Source organism: Maniola jurtina, chromosome 12 (assembly GCF_905333055.1).
Source record: "Maniola jurtina chromosome 12, ilManJurt1.1, whole genome shotgun sequence".
In the NCBI taxonomy this organism is placed as follows: domain Eukaryota; kingdom Metazoa; phylum Arthropoda; class Insecta; order Lepidoptera; family Nymphalidae; genus Maniola; species Maniola jurtina.
The window spans coordinates 12,487,778-12,505,378 of record NC_060040.1 but is presented as its reverse complement, the minus strand read 5'-3'; the positions used below and the strand labels follow the sequence as shown (position 1 = coordinate 12,505,378).

The 17,601-nt window shown below is 36.2% G+C and overlaps 1 protein-coding gene across 3 annotated transcripts in view; it reads right to left on the bottom strand.

The window, feature by feature from the left end:
* Window positions 1-2,508: 2,508 nt before the first annotated feature.
* Window positions 2,509-17,601, bottom strand: part of LOC123870106 — a 58,398-nt gene continuing 43,305 nt past the window's right edge. For 2 of the 3 annotated variants that reach the window (XM_045913273.1, XM_045913275.1), the window contains exons 3-10: window positions 17,006-17,106; window positions 12,979-13,184; window positions 10,864-11,004; window positions 8,184-8,386; window positions 6,987-7,171; window positions 6,257-6,380; window positions 3,800-3,912; window positions 2,509-3,250 (exon numbers count right to left, since the gene is read on the bottom strand). In XM_045913273.1, coding sequence (XP_045769229.1) covers window positions 3,805-3,912; window positions 6,257-6,380; window positions 6,987-7,171; window positions 8,184-8,386; window positions 10,864-11,004; window positions 12,979-13,184; window positions 17,006-17,106 — 1,068 coding nt within the window. In that variant the 3' untranslated portion in view covers window positions 2,509-3,250; window positions 3,800-3,804. Of the gene's footprint in view, window positions 3,254-3,791; window positions 3,913-6,256; window positions 6,381-6,986; window positions 7,172-8,183; window positions 8,387-10,863; window positions 11,005-12,978; window positions 13,185-17,005; window positions 17,107-17,601 lie in introns of all 3 variants that reach the window. The other variant, XM_045913274.1, reaches the window with a different exon arrangement.

The window sequence follows — 17,601 nt, the reverse complement described above, 5'->3', positions numbered from 1 at the left end:
CTTCCAAGCAGTGCCGTTTCATTTCTGAATTGGCAAGAGCTTGTTGAGAACAGTCCTTAGCTTTGTTCGAACAAATGTTTCTAATTTAAAGCCTTTTCGAACTGTAATAGAAAACCTCAGGTCGGAACCAGGTTACGAGGTACATTAATCCAGTATTTAATGATTTATGAAAAAACTACTTCCCCTTTGATGAAAAGGCTTTCTGCACTAAAACATTTCTCGTTATTTTATAGCATTTCCTTGTCAGAATCAAAGAAAATAATATGACGTTCTATTAATGATGATGGAAAAATGTTTTTACGGAATCATTTTTTAAATGTGATGAGGGTCCCGAGGGAAAATCATTTCAAACTTTAACAACAAGCATTATGTTCTCACATAAGCGTTGTTTGAAGACATAGTGTTTTTTTTTTTAATAAAAAACCTTTACATTTTATAAATATTTTATTGAAATAAAAGCTAAATGAAAATATTTCAACTTCAATTGTTATGATTTAAAGCGGTTAAGTATTTTCTGGAAAACATTTCATTTTATTTTATTGGAGAAAAATAACTTATGAAGAATAACAGAAAGAGTTTAATATTCTGTTTGATGTAAAAACATTATTCCATTTTGTTTAAAAATAAAAATCAAGAGATACTTATTTAATATCTTTCTGTTTGACTTTATCACCTCATTATCATAGATAGGATAGAGATGAAACGGGTCTTCTCTCAGAATAAGAAAGGCTTAGGCCATAGTCTATCACGTCGTGCCACCAAGTGTTTTAGCGTTCCGGTACGATGCCGCGTAGCTAAACCGATCAGGGCTATTACTACCACCGCTTTAAGTAGTAATGTTAATATTATTTTGACATTTTCATACAAGTTTTGTATTGCCAAAACAATATTGAAACATTATAACTTTAAGCGTACCGCCGCTATGATCTTTATATTTATTTTACTCTGTCGTTATTGTATTTCGACGCTCGAACTCTATCAATAGTGGCGAGATTTAAAATCTCATACTAAGCATACATACATCGGCATAAAGCTTTATGTAGTTTTTAATGCCAAGTTGCAACTATCATTTCACGCAGTTGCTTTGAGACGATATTACCGGTTGGCAACTTGCCATTCATGTTGCAGGCTGACTAACGTTTGTGTTGCATCTATATCTTGCAACTACGGTGAATTATTGTGACGTCAGTTTGTTGCCGTCTAATACCGCCTGAGGAATGATAGTAAACAAGCTTGTACATTGAGATTGTGTTTGATAAATTGTTGTTTGCTGTACAGTAGATTCAATACCTTGCTCGTGCGGACCTATCTTGTAAATAGACGGTTTTGAATTCGATTACCGACTGGGGCAAATCACTATTCACTAACCATTGTTTGCTTTTTAACCACCGACCCAAAAAGAGGGGTGTTATAAGTTTGACGTGTGTATCTGTCTGTGGCATCGTAGCTCCTAAAATAATGAACCGATTTTAATTTATAGTTTTTTTTTTGTTTGAAAGGTGGCTTGATCGAAAGTGATCTTAGCTATAATCCAAGAAAATCGGTTCAGCCGTTTGAAAGTCACCAGCTATTTTCTAGTTACTGTAACCTTCACTTGTCGGGGGTGTTATAAATTTTAATTTATACTTGTTGGTTTTGTCCTTCAATCATATCGGAATGAAACAACCGATCGACACTGAGTATTTCCATGGTTAAAAAACTAGGTGTAAGAAAATAAAATAGTGTGACGTCAGCATTTTCTTCTTTTTTTTTTTTGCAAAATCAAAATGTTCTCTTAGGATTTTTAAAAGCCAAAATACACGCAGGCGAACTCACGGACATTAGCTGGTAAGGTTCTAAATTGGATCAGGTATGGTCTGGACTCTGATGGAAGGTTTCGGCTGTTACTAGTTACCATCCTATCGGCAAAGACGTGCCGCCAAGCCATTGCGTTTCGGTATGATACTGTGTAAATTATTACAATAAAATACAATCACATTGTGGCATAGTTCTCTTTAATCTTATGCACGAGAAATATAAATAACATATTATAATATTATTATTTATTATGTTTCTTTTACATTAAAAATTAAAACAGTATTAATTACATTCTATAACTACTTATTAATTATTATTAATATACACAGAGATCAAAATAATCACAAGTGAAAGAAAATTTATAATTTTTAATTACAAACTCTATTGAAGAATAACTAAAAACTTATATTTTTATGTAATTAATTTTATTTACACTTTAGGCCACCTAAATATATTATTTTATTTTAACAACTTGAAATAAAAGTTAAGCCTTTTCAAATGGTTAAAATTTTACAAATGCTTTATAAAACGCTCTTACAGAATTCTGAATTCTTATAATACTGATTTAGACAGATATTTCTAACAATGATAATAAAATACTAATGTAATAATATCATAAAATATCTAACAAACTACAAGTCCACTTTTCTTCTGATTTATTATTAATATAATTTTTTACTTCATTGATATAAAAGTAAAATTTCCGAATTTAAGAAAATCAACTTTGTTAATTTGAATGAGTAAAATAAATCAACAAAAGCTTTTATGCTATAATTTTATCATCGTTATTTTATGAATTAAATGCTTAATCATTATTTTTATTATCTACTTTTCTTGTACAGGTATTCTTTATATCAATAATTTTTAAGTTATTTACAAAGGTACTTTAAATAAATAATTAGATCAGTAATAACTTCATTCCCAAAAATTGAGCTACGAAAATTAATTCATGTGAATATTATTCTGACTGAATGAGTTATACACACAAAATCAGAAAATAATGTTTATTAAATAATATGTTTAATTTATTATTTAAATAAACAAAATTATTCTGAATGGAACAGTAAATGAATTAATTTATCACCAACAAATTTAACATTTCCTGTAAAAATGTAACTCAATGGAAATGGAAAAGAATTCGAAGAATTTTAAACAAGTATAATAAATGATGTCCCAGAATTGATGTAAGATTTGTATCTAGGTAAAGGTAAGTTGACAATTTCGGGTTATGAAATCACTCCACGAAAAAACAACGTATTTTCATTGTTGATCAATAATTTTAAAATATGCGTTTGATATTGAAATGACTTCTTGCGTGAATTTTGGGGCATCCTTTACAAGTTATCGAGTAAGTTTCATGATCTGTCAATCTGATCACTTGGCCGAGCGATAATTGGAGTTAAAATCATTAAAACTTGAACACTGGCTGCAGATTTGATCACTTCAAGCATTCCTGTTGAAAGAAACCACTTATAAGGATAGAAATACAAAAAAGACACGCACAGTTTTATTACCTTCTGTAAGTATGATTAAATAGAGAAATGATTATACCTAAGTTACATATTTTTATGAATATTTGATGATTTCTATTCGTTAAAATTGTCTTTAGACACGTCAAAGCTACATTTTTGATTCGCAATTCCATCTAGTTACTATAATAACTTAACTTATAATAATATAAATACATAAGTAAGGATTAACAACTATCTATCTATTTATACATTTTTGTTATAACAATAAAATTATAAAGCCTCTTAAAACTAAACGAAATTAGATATTTTTTGGAAGGAACAAGTACGATCTGGGTGGCAATCTCAATACTACCATTGGAGCGTGCAATATCATCTTCTAAGAGGAATCCTCAAGGACAGAAAAAAAATTAATGGATCGGGAAGAATGTTTGAAACAAGCACAGATAACCTAAATTGATTATTATTTTATCTTAAATGGATAAAACAAGTAAAAATGTTTAATTTAAGTCTAGATAGGAATATTTTCTTACCTGAACTAAGTGTCCTGGGGTGCAACGAAGGGGGTGATCCCCACCGCAAGACTCGAGCACTGCTTGTGAGCCTGGCTGGCTTTCGGCACGAGCACCATTTGTTCCAAGTCACCCTGTCGTGAGAGAGACGATGTTATGAGAATAAACGATGGGATAAAGCATTTTATACGGAGTACCTACTATATTTTAAAGCACTACTTCATACTTATTTTAAAACAAAGAGAGAGCCTTTTATGTATACTTAGTGCTAGCCGTAGCCATTACGTAAACTTTTCTTTTAGTGGCATTTAGTTTTTACTGACACAGAATCTTACACAAAAAAATATTTTATTTTTTTATCGATTGAACGGTTCTTGAACTTTTTGGGGTTTTTTTTTGTGTATTTTTTCTTGATACGGAATCAATCATACATAAACAATAATCAATATAAAAAAAATTATTTGTTTATTCCATTTTTAATTATTTTATTTTTTTCATCGATTGAACGTTTTTTGAGCGAGAATATAGAACATGAATAATCGACAGACAGCTATAATTCGCTTCCTGTCGACGGTGGGACAAATGCCTAAGGGTTTCCCTTTTTCTATTGGGATGCTAAAAGGAAAACATTCTTGTCATTTCATCAAATAAAAGGAATAAACAAATTAAAATATTATGATTTATGAGTCGCTATCTCAAATTTTTCCATCAAAATAAATGTCCCTAAGTGCCTCGGGCTGAAGAATATTATTTAACAATCTAACAGAATAGGATCTTGTTATTTTGTTACGTATTCTTGGAATGAAATATACTTAGTAAACGGAGGATCAGTTATGTAGTCATTATAGATTTGTTAATTGAAATTATTTTTGGGTAGGTTACAAAACGTTTAGAAAATGATTATAGGTATTTCTATACATAACTGTACTATGCTTGGAATAAGTGAATCCGATCCCTGGATCTATGTTGCTTATATTATTTTGAATGTTGTATTTTAGAGGCTATGATCAATCCTGATATATTTTTCCGACTACGGCAAAGTCAAAATGAAGGGTTATGATTTTTGCAATCTATGTATATTGTATGTATGTATTATGTTGTACGTATGTATGTATGTTTATATCAGATTCTGTGTGTTCCACGGTAGCGTCTAAATTAATGGTCCGATTTTGATGAATGAGATGTCAATAAATTCGTTATTGTAGTCCGGGTGACATAGGCTACATTTTATACGAAAGAAATCGACCTGACATCCTGACATATGTATTGTGGAACCCTCGTAACTTTAGTTTTAAGTTACGTAATTAATTATCACCACTATATCGTACAAATTTAACAATTTTGACCATCAAAAGGAGTACAATTGTACCTACTTTGAATAAATAATTTTGACTTTGACTTTATTATGTTACATCCAAAAAAGTGGGGTCTCCAAAAATTTTTTTGCTATTGTATCGAGTGGGATATCAAATGAAAGAGGAAAAAATTCTGAGTTAATAATAAAGTAAATAATAACGAATTGATACAAAAAACAAAATCTGTCTATATGTTACAAAAACATCCTAAGGCCGCAGCTAGGAATAATAATATCTGAGTTGTGGCTTCAACGATAGCAGTGGGTGGAGCAGAAGTGCGGCGGCGCGCGGCGCGGCGAGAGCTGTATGCCAGGTATGAGATCTTGCATCTCTCCAACGTTTATAGAATTCGAGCGTCGACCTAAGGTTCTTTGTTTTAAAATCAAATGAAATAGTTCCACTGATTTTAATTTCGCAATGTTTCCGCTTGAGCTTTAAATTTAAAGCTCAATGCTTGATTCTAACAACGATGTATCACGTAGCATTTAATACTAAGGCTAAATATCCTGGACGCTGATACAATACGCGTTCCCCGTCAAGGCCTATCAGGAGGGCATCATATAGATGAAAATCCGCATTGTATCATCGTTCCACTTTCGCCATCGCCGTTCCGCCATCGCGTTCCGCCGTCGCTCGTGGTCCCGCCCTGCTTCTCGCTATCGTTGAAGCTGGGGCTTTATCAAGTGTATAAAAATTACTGGGCCTGTATAAATATTTGGAATGGTCCCTTTTTCATGGTCTGCTAACGCTTATATTTAGCACTTAGTGAATCCCGTAGGCATTTTTCTCTGTATAAATAATTTTAAGCTCCTTAGCACAAAATATAGAGGTATCGGAAGGTCTATGAAATATCACGAAATAGAATCACACTAATATTATAAAGGCGAAATTGTGTGTGTGTGTGTGTGTGTGTGTGTGTGTGTGTGTTTGTTACTCCTTCACGCAAAAACTACTAGACGGATTTGGCTGAAATTTAGAAAGGAGATAGATAATATCCTAGATTAGCACGTAGGCTACTTTTTATGCCTACGGGATTTCGAAAACCTAAACCCACGCGGACGAAGTCGCGGGCATCAGCTAGTAAATACATAAATTCTGTGGATAGGTAGAAAAAGTCACTTACTGAAAAGAGGTATCCAATGATGAGATCAGCGTCTCGAGGAGTGTCCAAGGCATCCTTCTCGAGGACGTCTGTCCTCAACCAGCGGCAGTCCACGTACACGCGCACCGTGTTGTCGTCGTGGACGCTAGTTAAATATAACGTTCGGTTATTGACAGGTTAATCTAACGGTTAACGAATAGCGATTACATCTCTTTATAATACCACTACGGACGAGCGGTTTATTACGAGTATGCGTCATGTATTTTATACATAAATCATGGATTTCCACAAAGTAACGCCTGGTTACATATGTAAAGAAATCAATGAATGATTTTTCAAATCAATTTATGACTATTCATTTATCAATTTATGATTACTGGTTAGTCAATTTATGACATTTATCATTATTCATTTATCAATTTATGATTATTGGTTAAAATCAATACATATATATGATTGAGTATTCCTTAATATGAGAAACTAAATAGGCATGACACAACTTCGCTGACTAGAAGTCCTAGAGATGATGAAAAAAAGAATGAGTCAGATTAAAATAAAAAATCGGTCAAGTGCGAGTTGTACTCGCACACGAAGGGTTCCGTACTATCGTAGTCTTAAACATTAACGTCATTCAAGAGGCGGGTCTACAATTTTCTGAAAAGTCGGCAAAACATTGGCGGTTTTTTTGGTGCTGCAAATGAGTGGCGGTAATCACTGACTGACAAAAAAACTCTATGTTAATGTTACTCACCTAATAGCAATATGATGCCACCTAAAGTCATACAACGGTACAGCTAAGTAGATGGACCTTGAGGAGCCAGCGCCTGCATGCACCAGCCTGGCCGCACCTCTTCCAGCCAACTCCAAGGAAAGGAAGGAACCCGTCCGACGCCGAGAGCGGAGAGAGAATAGGGTTCCTTGACCATATCCTCCGCTCTAGAAATAAGGAACAAAATGATAACTGTTTATATAAATTAACTCGCATCTTTGATGACTTCGTCCGCATGGAGTTAGGTTTTTAAAAATCCCGTGGGAACTCTTTAATTTTCCGGGATAAAAAGTAGCCTATGTCAACTTTCGAGATGCCAGCTATCTCGTTACCAAGCACACAAATTGGATAAACGGATGCGCTTTTAAGAATCCCTTGGAAACTATTTTACAGGATAAAAAGTAGCCTGTCCTTCCGCTCGATGTAAACTAACTATGTACGCATCAAAATCGGTTAAACTGTTGGACCGTGAAAAGCTAACAGACAGACAGACAGACAGGCACACTTTCGCATTTATAATATTAGTGTGGATTACAAGATAAGTTTACGTATGCCAAAAAGTGGTCGTCGGAATAAAGTAATCAGTTTATTTACATTCTTTATCTCGTCTCGTTGGCCTTACTTTAGTAGACCATAACGCCTAGCTCATACGCCGAAAGTCAGCGCTACAGAGGTATAACCTAATAGCGTATTTTCAGTTTCAGTTCTACGAGCAAAAAAGATGTATATTATGTACCTATCTAAGAAATTATTTTCGCAATACAAACCTGCGTGGTGTTAAATAATTTCTGTAATGCGAACCTTTACCGACTGTATAATGTGAAAATTTATTAGCCGTAACGTCGAAATTCTTTCCACTTACATTGCTCTAATTAAAATAAATTACGAAACAAAATTTTTTCGGGAGCGTGCAGATTTTTTGGAGCGTGTCGCGAATTTGGCCTCTAGAACAAGTTTTTGCAAACAGAATTTCGCTCGAAAAGGGAGTTTTGTTTAAAAAAATCCCAAATGATAATTAAAATACACTAATTAAAATTAATTTTTACTAGCGTTTTTGTAACGAGTTGGATTTCGTGACACACCTAATGATAACTTTTAAACGAATAGATATTTAACTTGGTAACTCCTGCATTGCGCTGCAAAGATTTAACAAAGCCTTTATGAATATTTCATGCATACCTCAGGCCTTAGCCTCAATGAAATGAAGAGCGTGAACTCTCTGGGAAACGTCTTCCCTGCGGCGAAGAGTTCTGAGGACGCGATCCATATGTATGAGTTAGGCCGCAAGCTGAATGCATGCGGCCTATCTGGTACAGGGCCCCATCTGGCTTGGGCGGGGTGGAAGTTCCGCCTTGCGCCTGGTGCGAGGGGGTTTATAGTTCCTGTAAAGAAATTGTGATGTAAAGAAAAGCTGTGATGGCCTAGTGGTTAGAACGACCCCTGTCTTGTCCAGGATCGAACCCCTGACCTCCTAATCGGAGGTCAGGGGTTCGATCCTGGACACGCACCACTAACTTTTCAGTTATGTGCGTTTTAAGCAATTAAATATCACTTGCTTTAACGGTGAAGGAAAACATCGTGAGGAAACCTGCACGCCTGAGAGTTCTCCATGTTCTCAAAGGTGTGTAAAGTCTGCCAATCTGCATTGGGCCAGCGTGGCAGACTATGGCCTAAACCCTTCTCATTCTGAGAGGAGACCCGTACTCAGTAGTGGGGCGGAAATGGGTTGATCACACAAAGAAATTACTTGTTTAGCCTTTTTGTTGGAGCTTTACGACCTTTGCTATAGAATAGAATTGTATTTTTATTCAAGTAAACTTTTACAAGTGTTTTTGAATCGTCAGAATAATTTACCACTGGTTCGGAATGCCGTTCTTACCGAGAAGAATCAGCAAGAAACTCTGTGCATAACATTTACTGAAGATTTATTAACTTAATTAGGTTTGAGGAGGGTTAGTATGAGATTTTACATCTCGCCAACGTTGGTAGAATTCGAGCGTGGGTTTCTGAGTCATGATGACCGCCAAAGTTTTTACATGACGACCCAAAAAAGGGAATGCAATGCTTTCAGGATTTATGTGTGTTTGTAGGTATGTATGTCCACCATAACTTTTAAATGTCTGTACAAAATTAGATGTATGAGATATCGTTAAAAACTTTACTTAATTCTGAGTAACACTGGCTCTAATTTTTTAGAAAAAGTTAAATATAACAGAGTAATCGAGTTTTTTATTTTTTTTAATTATAGCTTCCTAGAAACTAGCGTGACTGCGGAATCCTACTTCTAACATTATTCTGACGTACGCTTGACCAGTTTTTATTTGAAGGTAAAAAGAAAATAAAACATTACTATTAAAACTGATAAGCCAAGAACACCAATATCCATTTCATTTAATCTTTCAATCAATTCCAGTCTCCACTCTCCAATCAACAAATCAAACGCTGAAATAATATGATAAGTAATTGAAACAAAAGTCCAAAACAAACTTAAATTGGAAATCACAATTTCTTTTCTATTTCTCACGGTATTTGGAAATTGGAATCGATTCGGAAAAGAAACTTTTCCAATTAACAAAACAAAATGACCTTCGCAGTCAAAGGAGTTTGTACATGATCACCCTCACAAGTAGCCTTTGGATAGATCCCCTAACTCATGCTCTAGTACAAGTCTTATAGTTTTCGAAAAATAAATTAGATATGGAGTACGATCATCTACGGTAGTAAAAATTTAGTGGAAAAAATCAAATGTTTGATATTAAACTAAGGTCTATTCCTCACGGTATTTGGAATCAATTCGGAAAGAAACTTTTCCAATTAACAAAACAAAATGACCTTCGCAGTCAAAGGAGTTTGTACATGATCACCCTCACAAGTAGCCTTTGGATAGATCCCCTAACTCATGCTCTAGTACAAGTCTTATAGTTTTCGAAAAATAAATTAGATATGGAGTACGATCATCTACGGTAGTAAAAATTTAGTGGAAAAAATCAAATGTTTGATATTAAACTAAGGTCTATTCCTCACGGTATTTGGAATCAATTCGGAAAGAAACTTTTCCAATTAACAAAACAAACTGTGCTTCGCAGTCAAAGGAGTTTGTACATGATTGCCTTCGCAAGTAGCCCTTGAGAAGTAGTTAAATATCTCTAGCTCATGTACCCTTAGTACAAGTTTTCATAGTTTTCAAATAATAAATTCGATATTGAATTACTCCACTTATCTTCAATCATTCTACAGTGGTAAAAGCGTAAAAATGGGATTGCGAATTCACTAACTCATTTTTTCTCAATTTGTGGGTTTGTACATTGTTATACAACTGGGTCCAATCAACACTGCTTCTGCGTCGTATTCCTCATTGCTTTTATGCCCCTTACTATAAAATAATGGAAAGGGTTTTCAAGGGCTAATAATACGATTGGACACGATGACGAATAATATTCTGCTAGGTTCCCAGAATCTTCCGTTAACACTTACGCTAGAATCTGTCAAATCATATCATCTAGGCTCTCGCGTCAGTGTTGCAGATATTCGAACTTGTACTAAGAGTATACTTTTTCCGACCCACGCTCCTCGTTTGGGTCAGTTTAACAAAAACTTTTTGTAATTTGGCTCGTGCCTAGATAAGAGCGGCGACATGATGACGTCATTCATATTCTTGGGTGTTTTTTTTTATTAATGAAAAGCTTAGTGGATTCCAATGAGCCACCATTGGCCAGATCAATCAGCCGGACTGCAACAGCCAATCTGAATCCTATACGATTAGATGCAAATTGCATAGTTTGAATTAGCTGCCACGGCCATGCTGACTAGTGCGTGGAGACTCTCGGAGTATAACAAATACGAGACAAAGTAAACTGACCTTCACAGGCAAAGGAGTTACACGATCGCGCCTGTTCCCCGTAGCCCTCACAAGTGGCCCTCGAACAGTACCTCCGCCGGGTCTGCCTCCCTCCCCCGCAGGTCTTGCTGCACGCCCCCCACTCGCCCCAGCCCGCCCAACCTGGAACAATATACTATAATAATATCCCTCTTACAATAAGGATCGTGTTTCCTGCTACAAAATGTATTATCATGAGCAACTAGATGATGCCCACGTCTTCGTCTGCGTGGAAATAAGTTTTTTAAAATCCGTGGAAACTTATTGATTTCCGGGATAAAATTTAGCCTATATCCATCCCCAGGATGCAAGCTCTGTACTAAATTTTATCAAAATCTGTTAAACGGATAAGCTGTGAAAAGGTAGCAGACATACAGACACACTTTCGCATTTATAATATAGCTTCACTTATATGCCACTGCCACTTACTAAGAGCATAAATGCTAAGAGCATTTCACCAACAAAATTATTTATATTATTTATAGGTCATCATGATAAGCCCATCGCCGGCTCACTACAGAGCACGGGTCTCCTCTCGGAGTGAGAAGGGTTGTTGGTCATAGTCTACCACGCTGGTCAAGTGCGCATTGTCAGACTTGACACACCTTTGAAAACATACAACTCTCAGGCATGCAGATTTCTTCACGATGTTTTCCTTCACCGCACCGTTATTTACAGGTATATAGAGCCAACTTTATTAGAGCAAACTTAAGAGATAGGTAAACCCAATTAAGCCACACAAATACGTCGCCAATACAAATTTCAACTATAAAATAAACAATCTGTTAACCAGAAACGGAATAATTGGATACGTCTTTGAGTGTTCTCAGAAATTAGGTCAAATGGCTGAAAGTAAACAAGGAGGGTCTCAACTCCCCACATAGCCGACATAGACAACATGAGATGTTTAATGTTCGAACATACACATAATAATTATTGTTTACTTGCAGTTCCTCTGGTAAGTATTAATAAATGGAATGGTAATTGGCAATTTTGTAAATGTAAATCAAAAAATATGATTTCCGTACATGTTGCAATGAACACTAAAATATTATTGCGTCCATTAATGTTTTGATGTAATTGTAATGAGAAATTCATTTCTTGCGAAGTTGCGAAGCTGAAGTGGCTATAGGCAGGGCACATATTCTAACAAGTGTAAATTAAAAATTTATAACACCCCCGAAAAGTAAAGGTTACAGTAACTAGAAAAGACCTTATAATTACTTTCAAACGGCTGAACCGATTTTCTTGGACTATTCCGCGCCTACGCTACGATCCAAAGTATCTGAGTTTTCCAAAACATCATCTTCAAATAAATATTTATGTATCTAGGCAACGTCCATCTTGACAGCTTGACATTTGTCAATCGACATAATATTATGAACCTAACGATTATCTAACCTTCTTTTCTACAAGAAAACTAGAAAAGAGCTGATAACTCTTAAACGGCTGAACCAATTTTTTTGGATTATAGCTAAGAACACTCTCGATCAAGCCACCTTTCAAACAAAAAAAAGTAAATTAAAATCGGTTCATTCGTTTAGGCGCTACGATGCCACAGACAGATACACAGATACACAGATACACAGACACACAGATACACAGATACACACGTCAAACTTATAACACCCCTCTTTTTGGGTCGGGGGTTAAAAACAGACAATCGTTAGGGTGGCACCCCAAGGGTGCTAGAATAGCGCGTCAGTAACAGAACTTTAACGTTGCTACGAGTAAGTAACTTATCAAGAGATTACAGATCGATTGATTTTATTAAATTGAAAACCCATCCAATTAAACACACTGCGTTTTATTAAAATACCAGAAACCAGGATGTAGCCAGAATTACATATTGTATTTTAGCATGTCAAAAACCCTTAATAGAATAGAATAGAATTTAATCAAATAAACTTTTACAAGTGCTTTTGAATCGTCAAATAATTTACCACTGGTTCGGAATGCCGTTCCTACCGAGAAGAACCAGCAAGAAACTCGGCGGTCATCATACAAATGAAAGACAATCCCCTATTTTTTTAAATCCACTGATCTGGGTTTTAAATCGCAAGGCACTTGTACATTATGAACAAAAAATTAACATACCAACAGCATTCCATATGGCTATATCGACCCCCAGGCTCCAAGGAACCGCGGCGGCTGTGGCCTCCAGCCATGGGCCGTCTGGAGGCGTGGTCTCCAAGTCCACTGCAGGGTCGCTGACCCTCGCGAAGACCACCAGCTCGCTCTGAGGGTACATGCTCCAGTTGAAGCATTCTCGAAGCTGTGGACTGATTTTGAGGTTCACCTGTCTGGGGAAAATGAACTTTTTAGGTATAGATAATAACACCGAAAATCGTTAACATTTCTAAAAATTTAAATCAACTATTATAAAAAGTACCCGCAAAAGTAAATTTTTTTTCTGATCTAGACAAGCGTTAATTTTCTTTTTAGGGTTCCGTACCTCAAAAAAAAAAAGGAATCCTTATATCACTTCGTTATCTATCTGTCTGTATGTCCGTCTCTCCGTCTGTCGTGTCTTTCAAAACCTGTGGGTGATGGACGCGGGGTGGTTTGTCGTTCACAGTGTGGTCCTCGGGTTGATTGGCGCGCTGTGGTTCTGTCATGCCTTAACGGTGTTTGGGGGCACGTAGTGTCCTAGTGGTGGATCTGCTACGGCGGACATCCGCTGGCGGAGTAACGAGGTGTTGTCGATCTCTTGTGCTCCGTCATCAGCGATGGGATGGTACTTCGTGAGGTTTTTAGTCAGTAGGAGTTCGACATAACCACTGTGCCCCCCGTGGAAGATTTCCATGACGGATTTTCCTCACGAAAAAAGGTGCCTGCTTACTCAAGACGATTAAAGCACTAGGCACCTTAACCTGTTTCTTACTTTTTAGTTTATTTTATTTATACCTAGTTGGGTTAGTTTTTATTTTTTTTCTATTTTCCGTAGTCGGGTTATTGTGATTGCAAATTACCTAGTAAAAGATTTCTTGCAATAAAAATAGGTAACGCTAAAATATTGTTCATCAAGTTAGCTCTTACTTCATATATTATACCAAAACAATGTGCAAATTGATTGAAAATGAAATTTTGGATATTCAAAAAACAAACTGTTTTATTTCCTAAACACACAAATGCAATTTATTGTAGCGTGCATGCGATCACAGTGACTAATAGGATTCGATTCGATTCGAGTGCGCTGACCGCGTCCTGCTTGCATGCGATTTTGCATTGCTTTCAAACAAGATGTACATACCTACTTTATCTGGGTCATACCCCGACGATACCCCATATTTTAGTACTAGATGATACACGCGACTTCGTCCGCGTGGATTTTTTAAAAAACAAGCTAGTAAACTCCATGGTGACTGCAGTAGATATACTTAAATCTAGTTTAGTGTAAAAAATAAACAAGTAAATAATAAATAAAAATATTATTCATTCAATTAAACTTTTTCAGGAATGCCGTCCCCATCGAGAAGAAACAGCAAGAAACTCGACGGTTGCTCTTTCCACCGCTCTTTTATCATTTAAATAATCTTCAATGTAAATAATCATCAAAAATATGCTTTTTACAGGACCATATTTTTGATAAGGAGATTTTTTTAACTTGTGTAAAGGCAAGTCCGAAATTGATTGATTGAAAAGCAAATGAAATGCTAAAATTCTTGAATTCAGAAACTTTCATGTAACAGGCTTAATTTTACAAGAATTTAGCAAAAGTTTTCCTATAAAATCTCATTCACTAACGAAGCTTTCACATTAGCCTCGATCCTCGAAAGAGCAAATTGAATTTACAAAAGTAAGCGTTAAGGGGTGTTCACACGGAGGTGTTAGTGCGTGCCACCTACGTAGACGCACGAATCAAGCACTCTTGCTGAGGAAATTTAATTATACTGATCGCGATCTTTCCGCGAACTCTTGGTTCGTTTAATTTGGTTCCACGCTAATCTTTTTGCTATCCAAGTTCGTGTAAAAGTTTGGTTTAAGTTACAGGAGAAAACATTTTCAAAGGTTTTTCATCATACCTATTGAAACACGAATATTGGCATTACGGGCTAGTGGGAATAAAATTTTATTCTGTTCTTGTGGGAATTATGTTTGTTCTTAGGTAAGTTTGAATTAGCCCGCGTGCTTTAGTATGTGTTTTGTTTTTTCTTATAGGTAGTAATGATTAGTGTGTGTCACTCGGGGCCAAAATGTTTTGTTCTCGGGCGGCGTATGTTGAATTCCTCCCTACGCTCAAAATTCTACTTTAGAATCCTTCGCTTCGCTCTGAATTCAAAATAACGCCATCGAGGAACAAAAAACTGAATTTGCTACGGAAGTTCACGGACCACTAGGAAAGTGCATGGTGTTTGACTATGGAGTTGTATTGTGGAGTCCACATCTCCTGAGTATGCTCCGGTATCGGGTGAAACATGCGTTGAGTGTGTTCTAGAAGATCCATTTAGTTTTGTGTGTTTGTAGTGTGTATTGCTCGTTTTTCCTGCTTCTTTAGTAGAGGGAGAGAGTGCATATCGCATATTGTACCATACAGATTTATCTGTTTTGGGGACTCCTTGTGAAATAAATTTAGTTAAAACGCTAACATCTCTTCACTTGTCCTCTAAAACAAAAGTTGTGCGTGTTTCTTATACTCTTTCCGAAGAACTTTCGTACTCTTAGCACCACTGAAACAGTTATTGCCTTTGTTGTTTCCAAACTATTCTCTACCTAAATTACTTCGCGAAAAAGATTGAATAGACATTAGTGAACGAAGACTTTTATTGAGTTTGTATTCTTTTTCTATTAACGAACGCTATTCTTGTTTCGAGTTGGGATGATACCCTTTTCAATCCAGTAAATACAAAAAAGAAAGAGTGCAAAATGAGAGAAGTTATTTCTGTTTAAGTTGTTAAATGGAATTGGACATTTTGCTCCGGGGAATAAAAAGAAGGCAAGTAAATAAAGGCAAATAATTTTTTCACTTCTTATGCTCGTAAAGTTCTTCTTTATGCTGGGTGTAAGCGTACTAAAACTGCTTTTTATGCTCTCGTGCTTAAAGTATTTGTGTGGATAGTGCCTGAGCCTAGCCTCCTATGCTCCAATACTCTCCTGGTATATAAGCTACAGTTGGTGTCACGTCAAAAGGTCACCGACCTTGAACTTGCTCAGTGGGTGATTGCTCTACAATTACATATTTGGTGTTTCTTAAAAAAGCCTTTGACCTTGTACCTGCGCAGTGTGCGATTTATCAACTAGAGCATAATGTAAGGACAAAAGATATGAAGTATGAAAGTGACCTCACCCACAGGGCGTGATCGCGTATCAGTGTTTCATTTCCTCGCAATCGAAGTGAAAAGTAAAGTGTAAGTAACTCAGTCATAAAACCCGTCTTGCCCTCAACTGAAATATCTACCCTCGCCTTCGGCTTGGCTTGTTTTATGCTTTTGTTGTAGAGTCTATTATTATTGGTGTTAATGTGAATTGAAACAAACCTTGCGCTTGAATGCCGGCGAGTAAAATGAGAAAATATCATCACTTCGTCACCTAGTCACCATGTCACCAGGGAAAGAACTATTCTCAGGCGGAGATCTCAGTGAGGCTTTAGTTAAAACGAGACAATTTTATGTCAGCAATATAGCGCTGTCTCTTTTAACAGTGCCTTAAGTCTAAGCAAAGTCGAAGTGCGATCTATAGATCTCAACCTCATTCTGATAGTCCCTTTCACCTCTGCTAGTTTTTGAAACATATTATACATGTGCCACCGCATACCCACACGATAAAGTGGGTGTGCCTCTTACTATATGAAACTACTATGATCAACCTATTTCCGCCCCACTACTAAGTACGGGTCTCCTCTCAGAATGAGAAGGGTTTAGGCCATAGTCTGCCACGCTGGCCCAATGCGGATTAGCAGACTTCACACACCTTTGAGATTATGGAGAACTCTATCAGGCATGCGAATTCCCTCACGATGTTTCCCTTCACCGTTAAATCAGGTAATATTTAATTGCTTAAAACGCACATAACTGAAAAGTTGGTGGTGCATGCCCGGGATCGAACCCCCGACCTCCGATTAGGAGGCGGACGTTCTAACCACTAGGCTATCACAGGTTTATGAAACTAATACCTAAATAAATACCTGTCAGTTGTGTTGTATGGTGAACCGGAATACTGGCTGATGGAAGCCAGTTCGACTCCTCCCCGGTATATTGATACAAGTGCCAAATCTAGTGTTCTTATCTGAAACAAGAGAAAAATACATGTATTTCACTTTGATCATACAATCTAGGATACTTTTAACATCCGTTAAACCAAAGATGAAATTTTGTACAGATATAGCTTCCATCCCGGAGACGGCCACAGAAAATTTTGTCCGAGTTTACACTTGAGTTTAGAGTACAATCAGCAATGTCAAAATGTACCTATGTATATTGAATACTAATAGATAATGGCGCTGATTCTGTTTTCTTTCTCTAAACTAAATTTCTAGTATCTGTATTCTTTTCTTTTTAATATTGCTAAAAAAGGACGAAACAGGAATTTACATTTAAATACTCTAAATAGTGCACGCTACCAATTTAAACAATAGGCTCGCAACTGGCAGCTAAAGTCACGAGGTTTGACAACTCTAAATTTAATTTAAAACTGTCAAACTGTGTCTGTCCTTTTCATAATACATTTGTAAGAAGAGGATGCGAATACCCTAAAATTTAGTTGGGCTTAGGATCAGTCCAC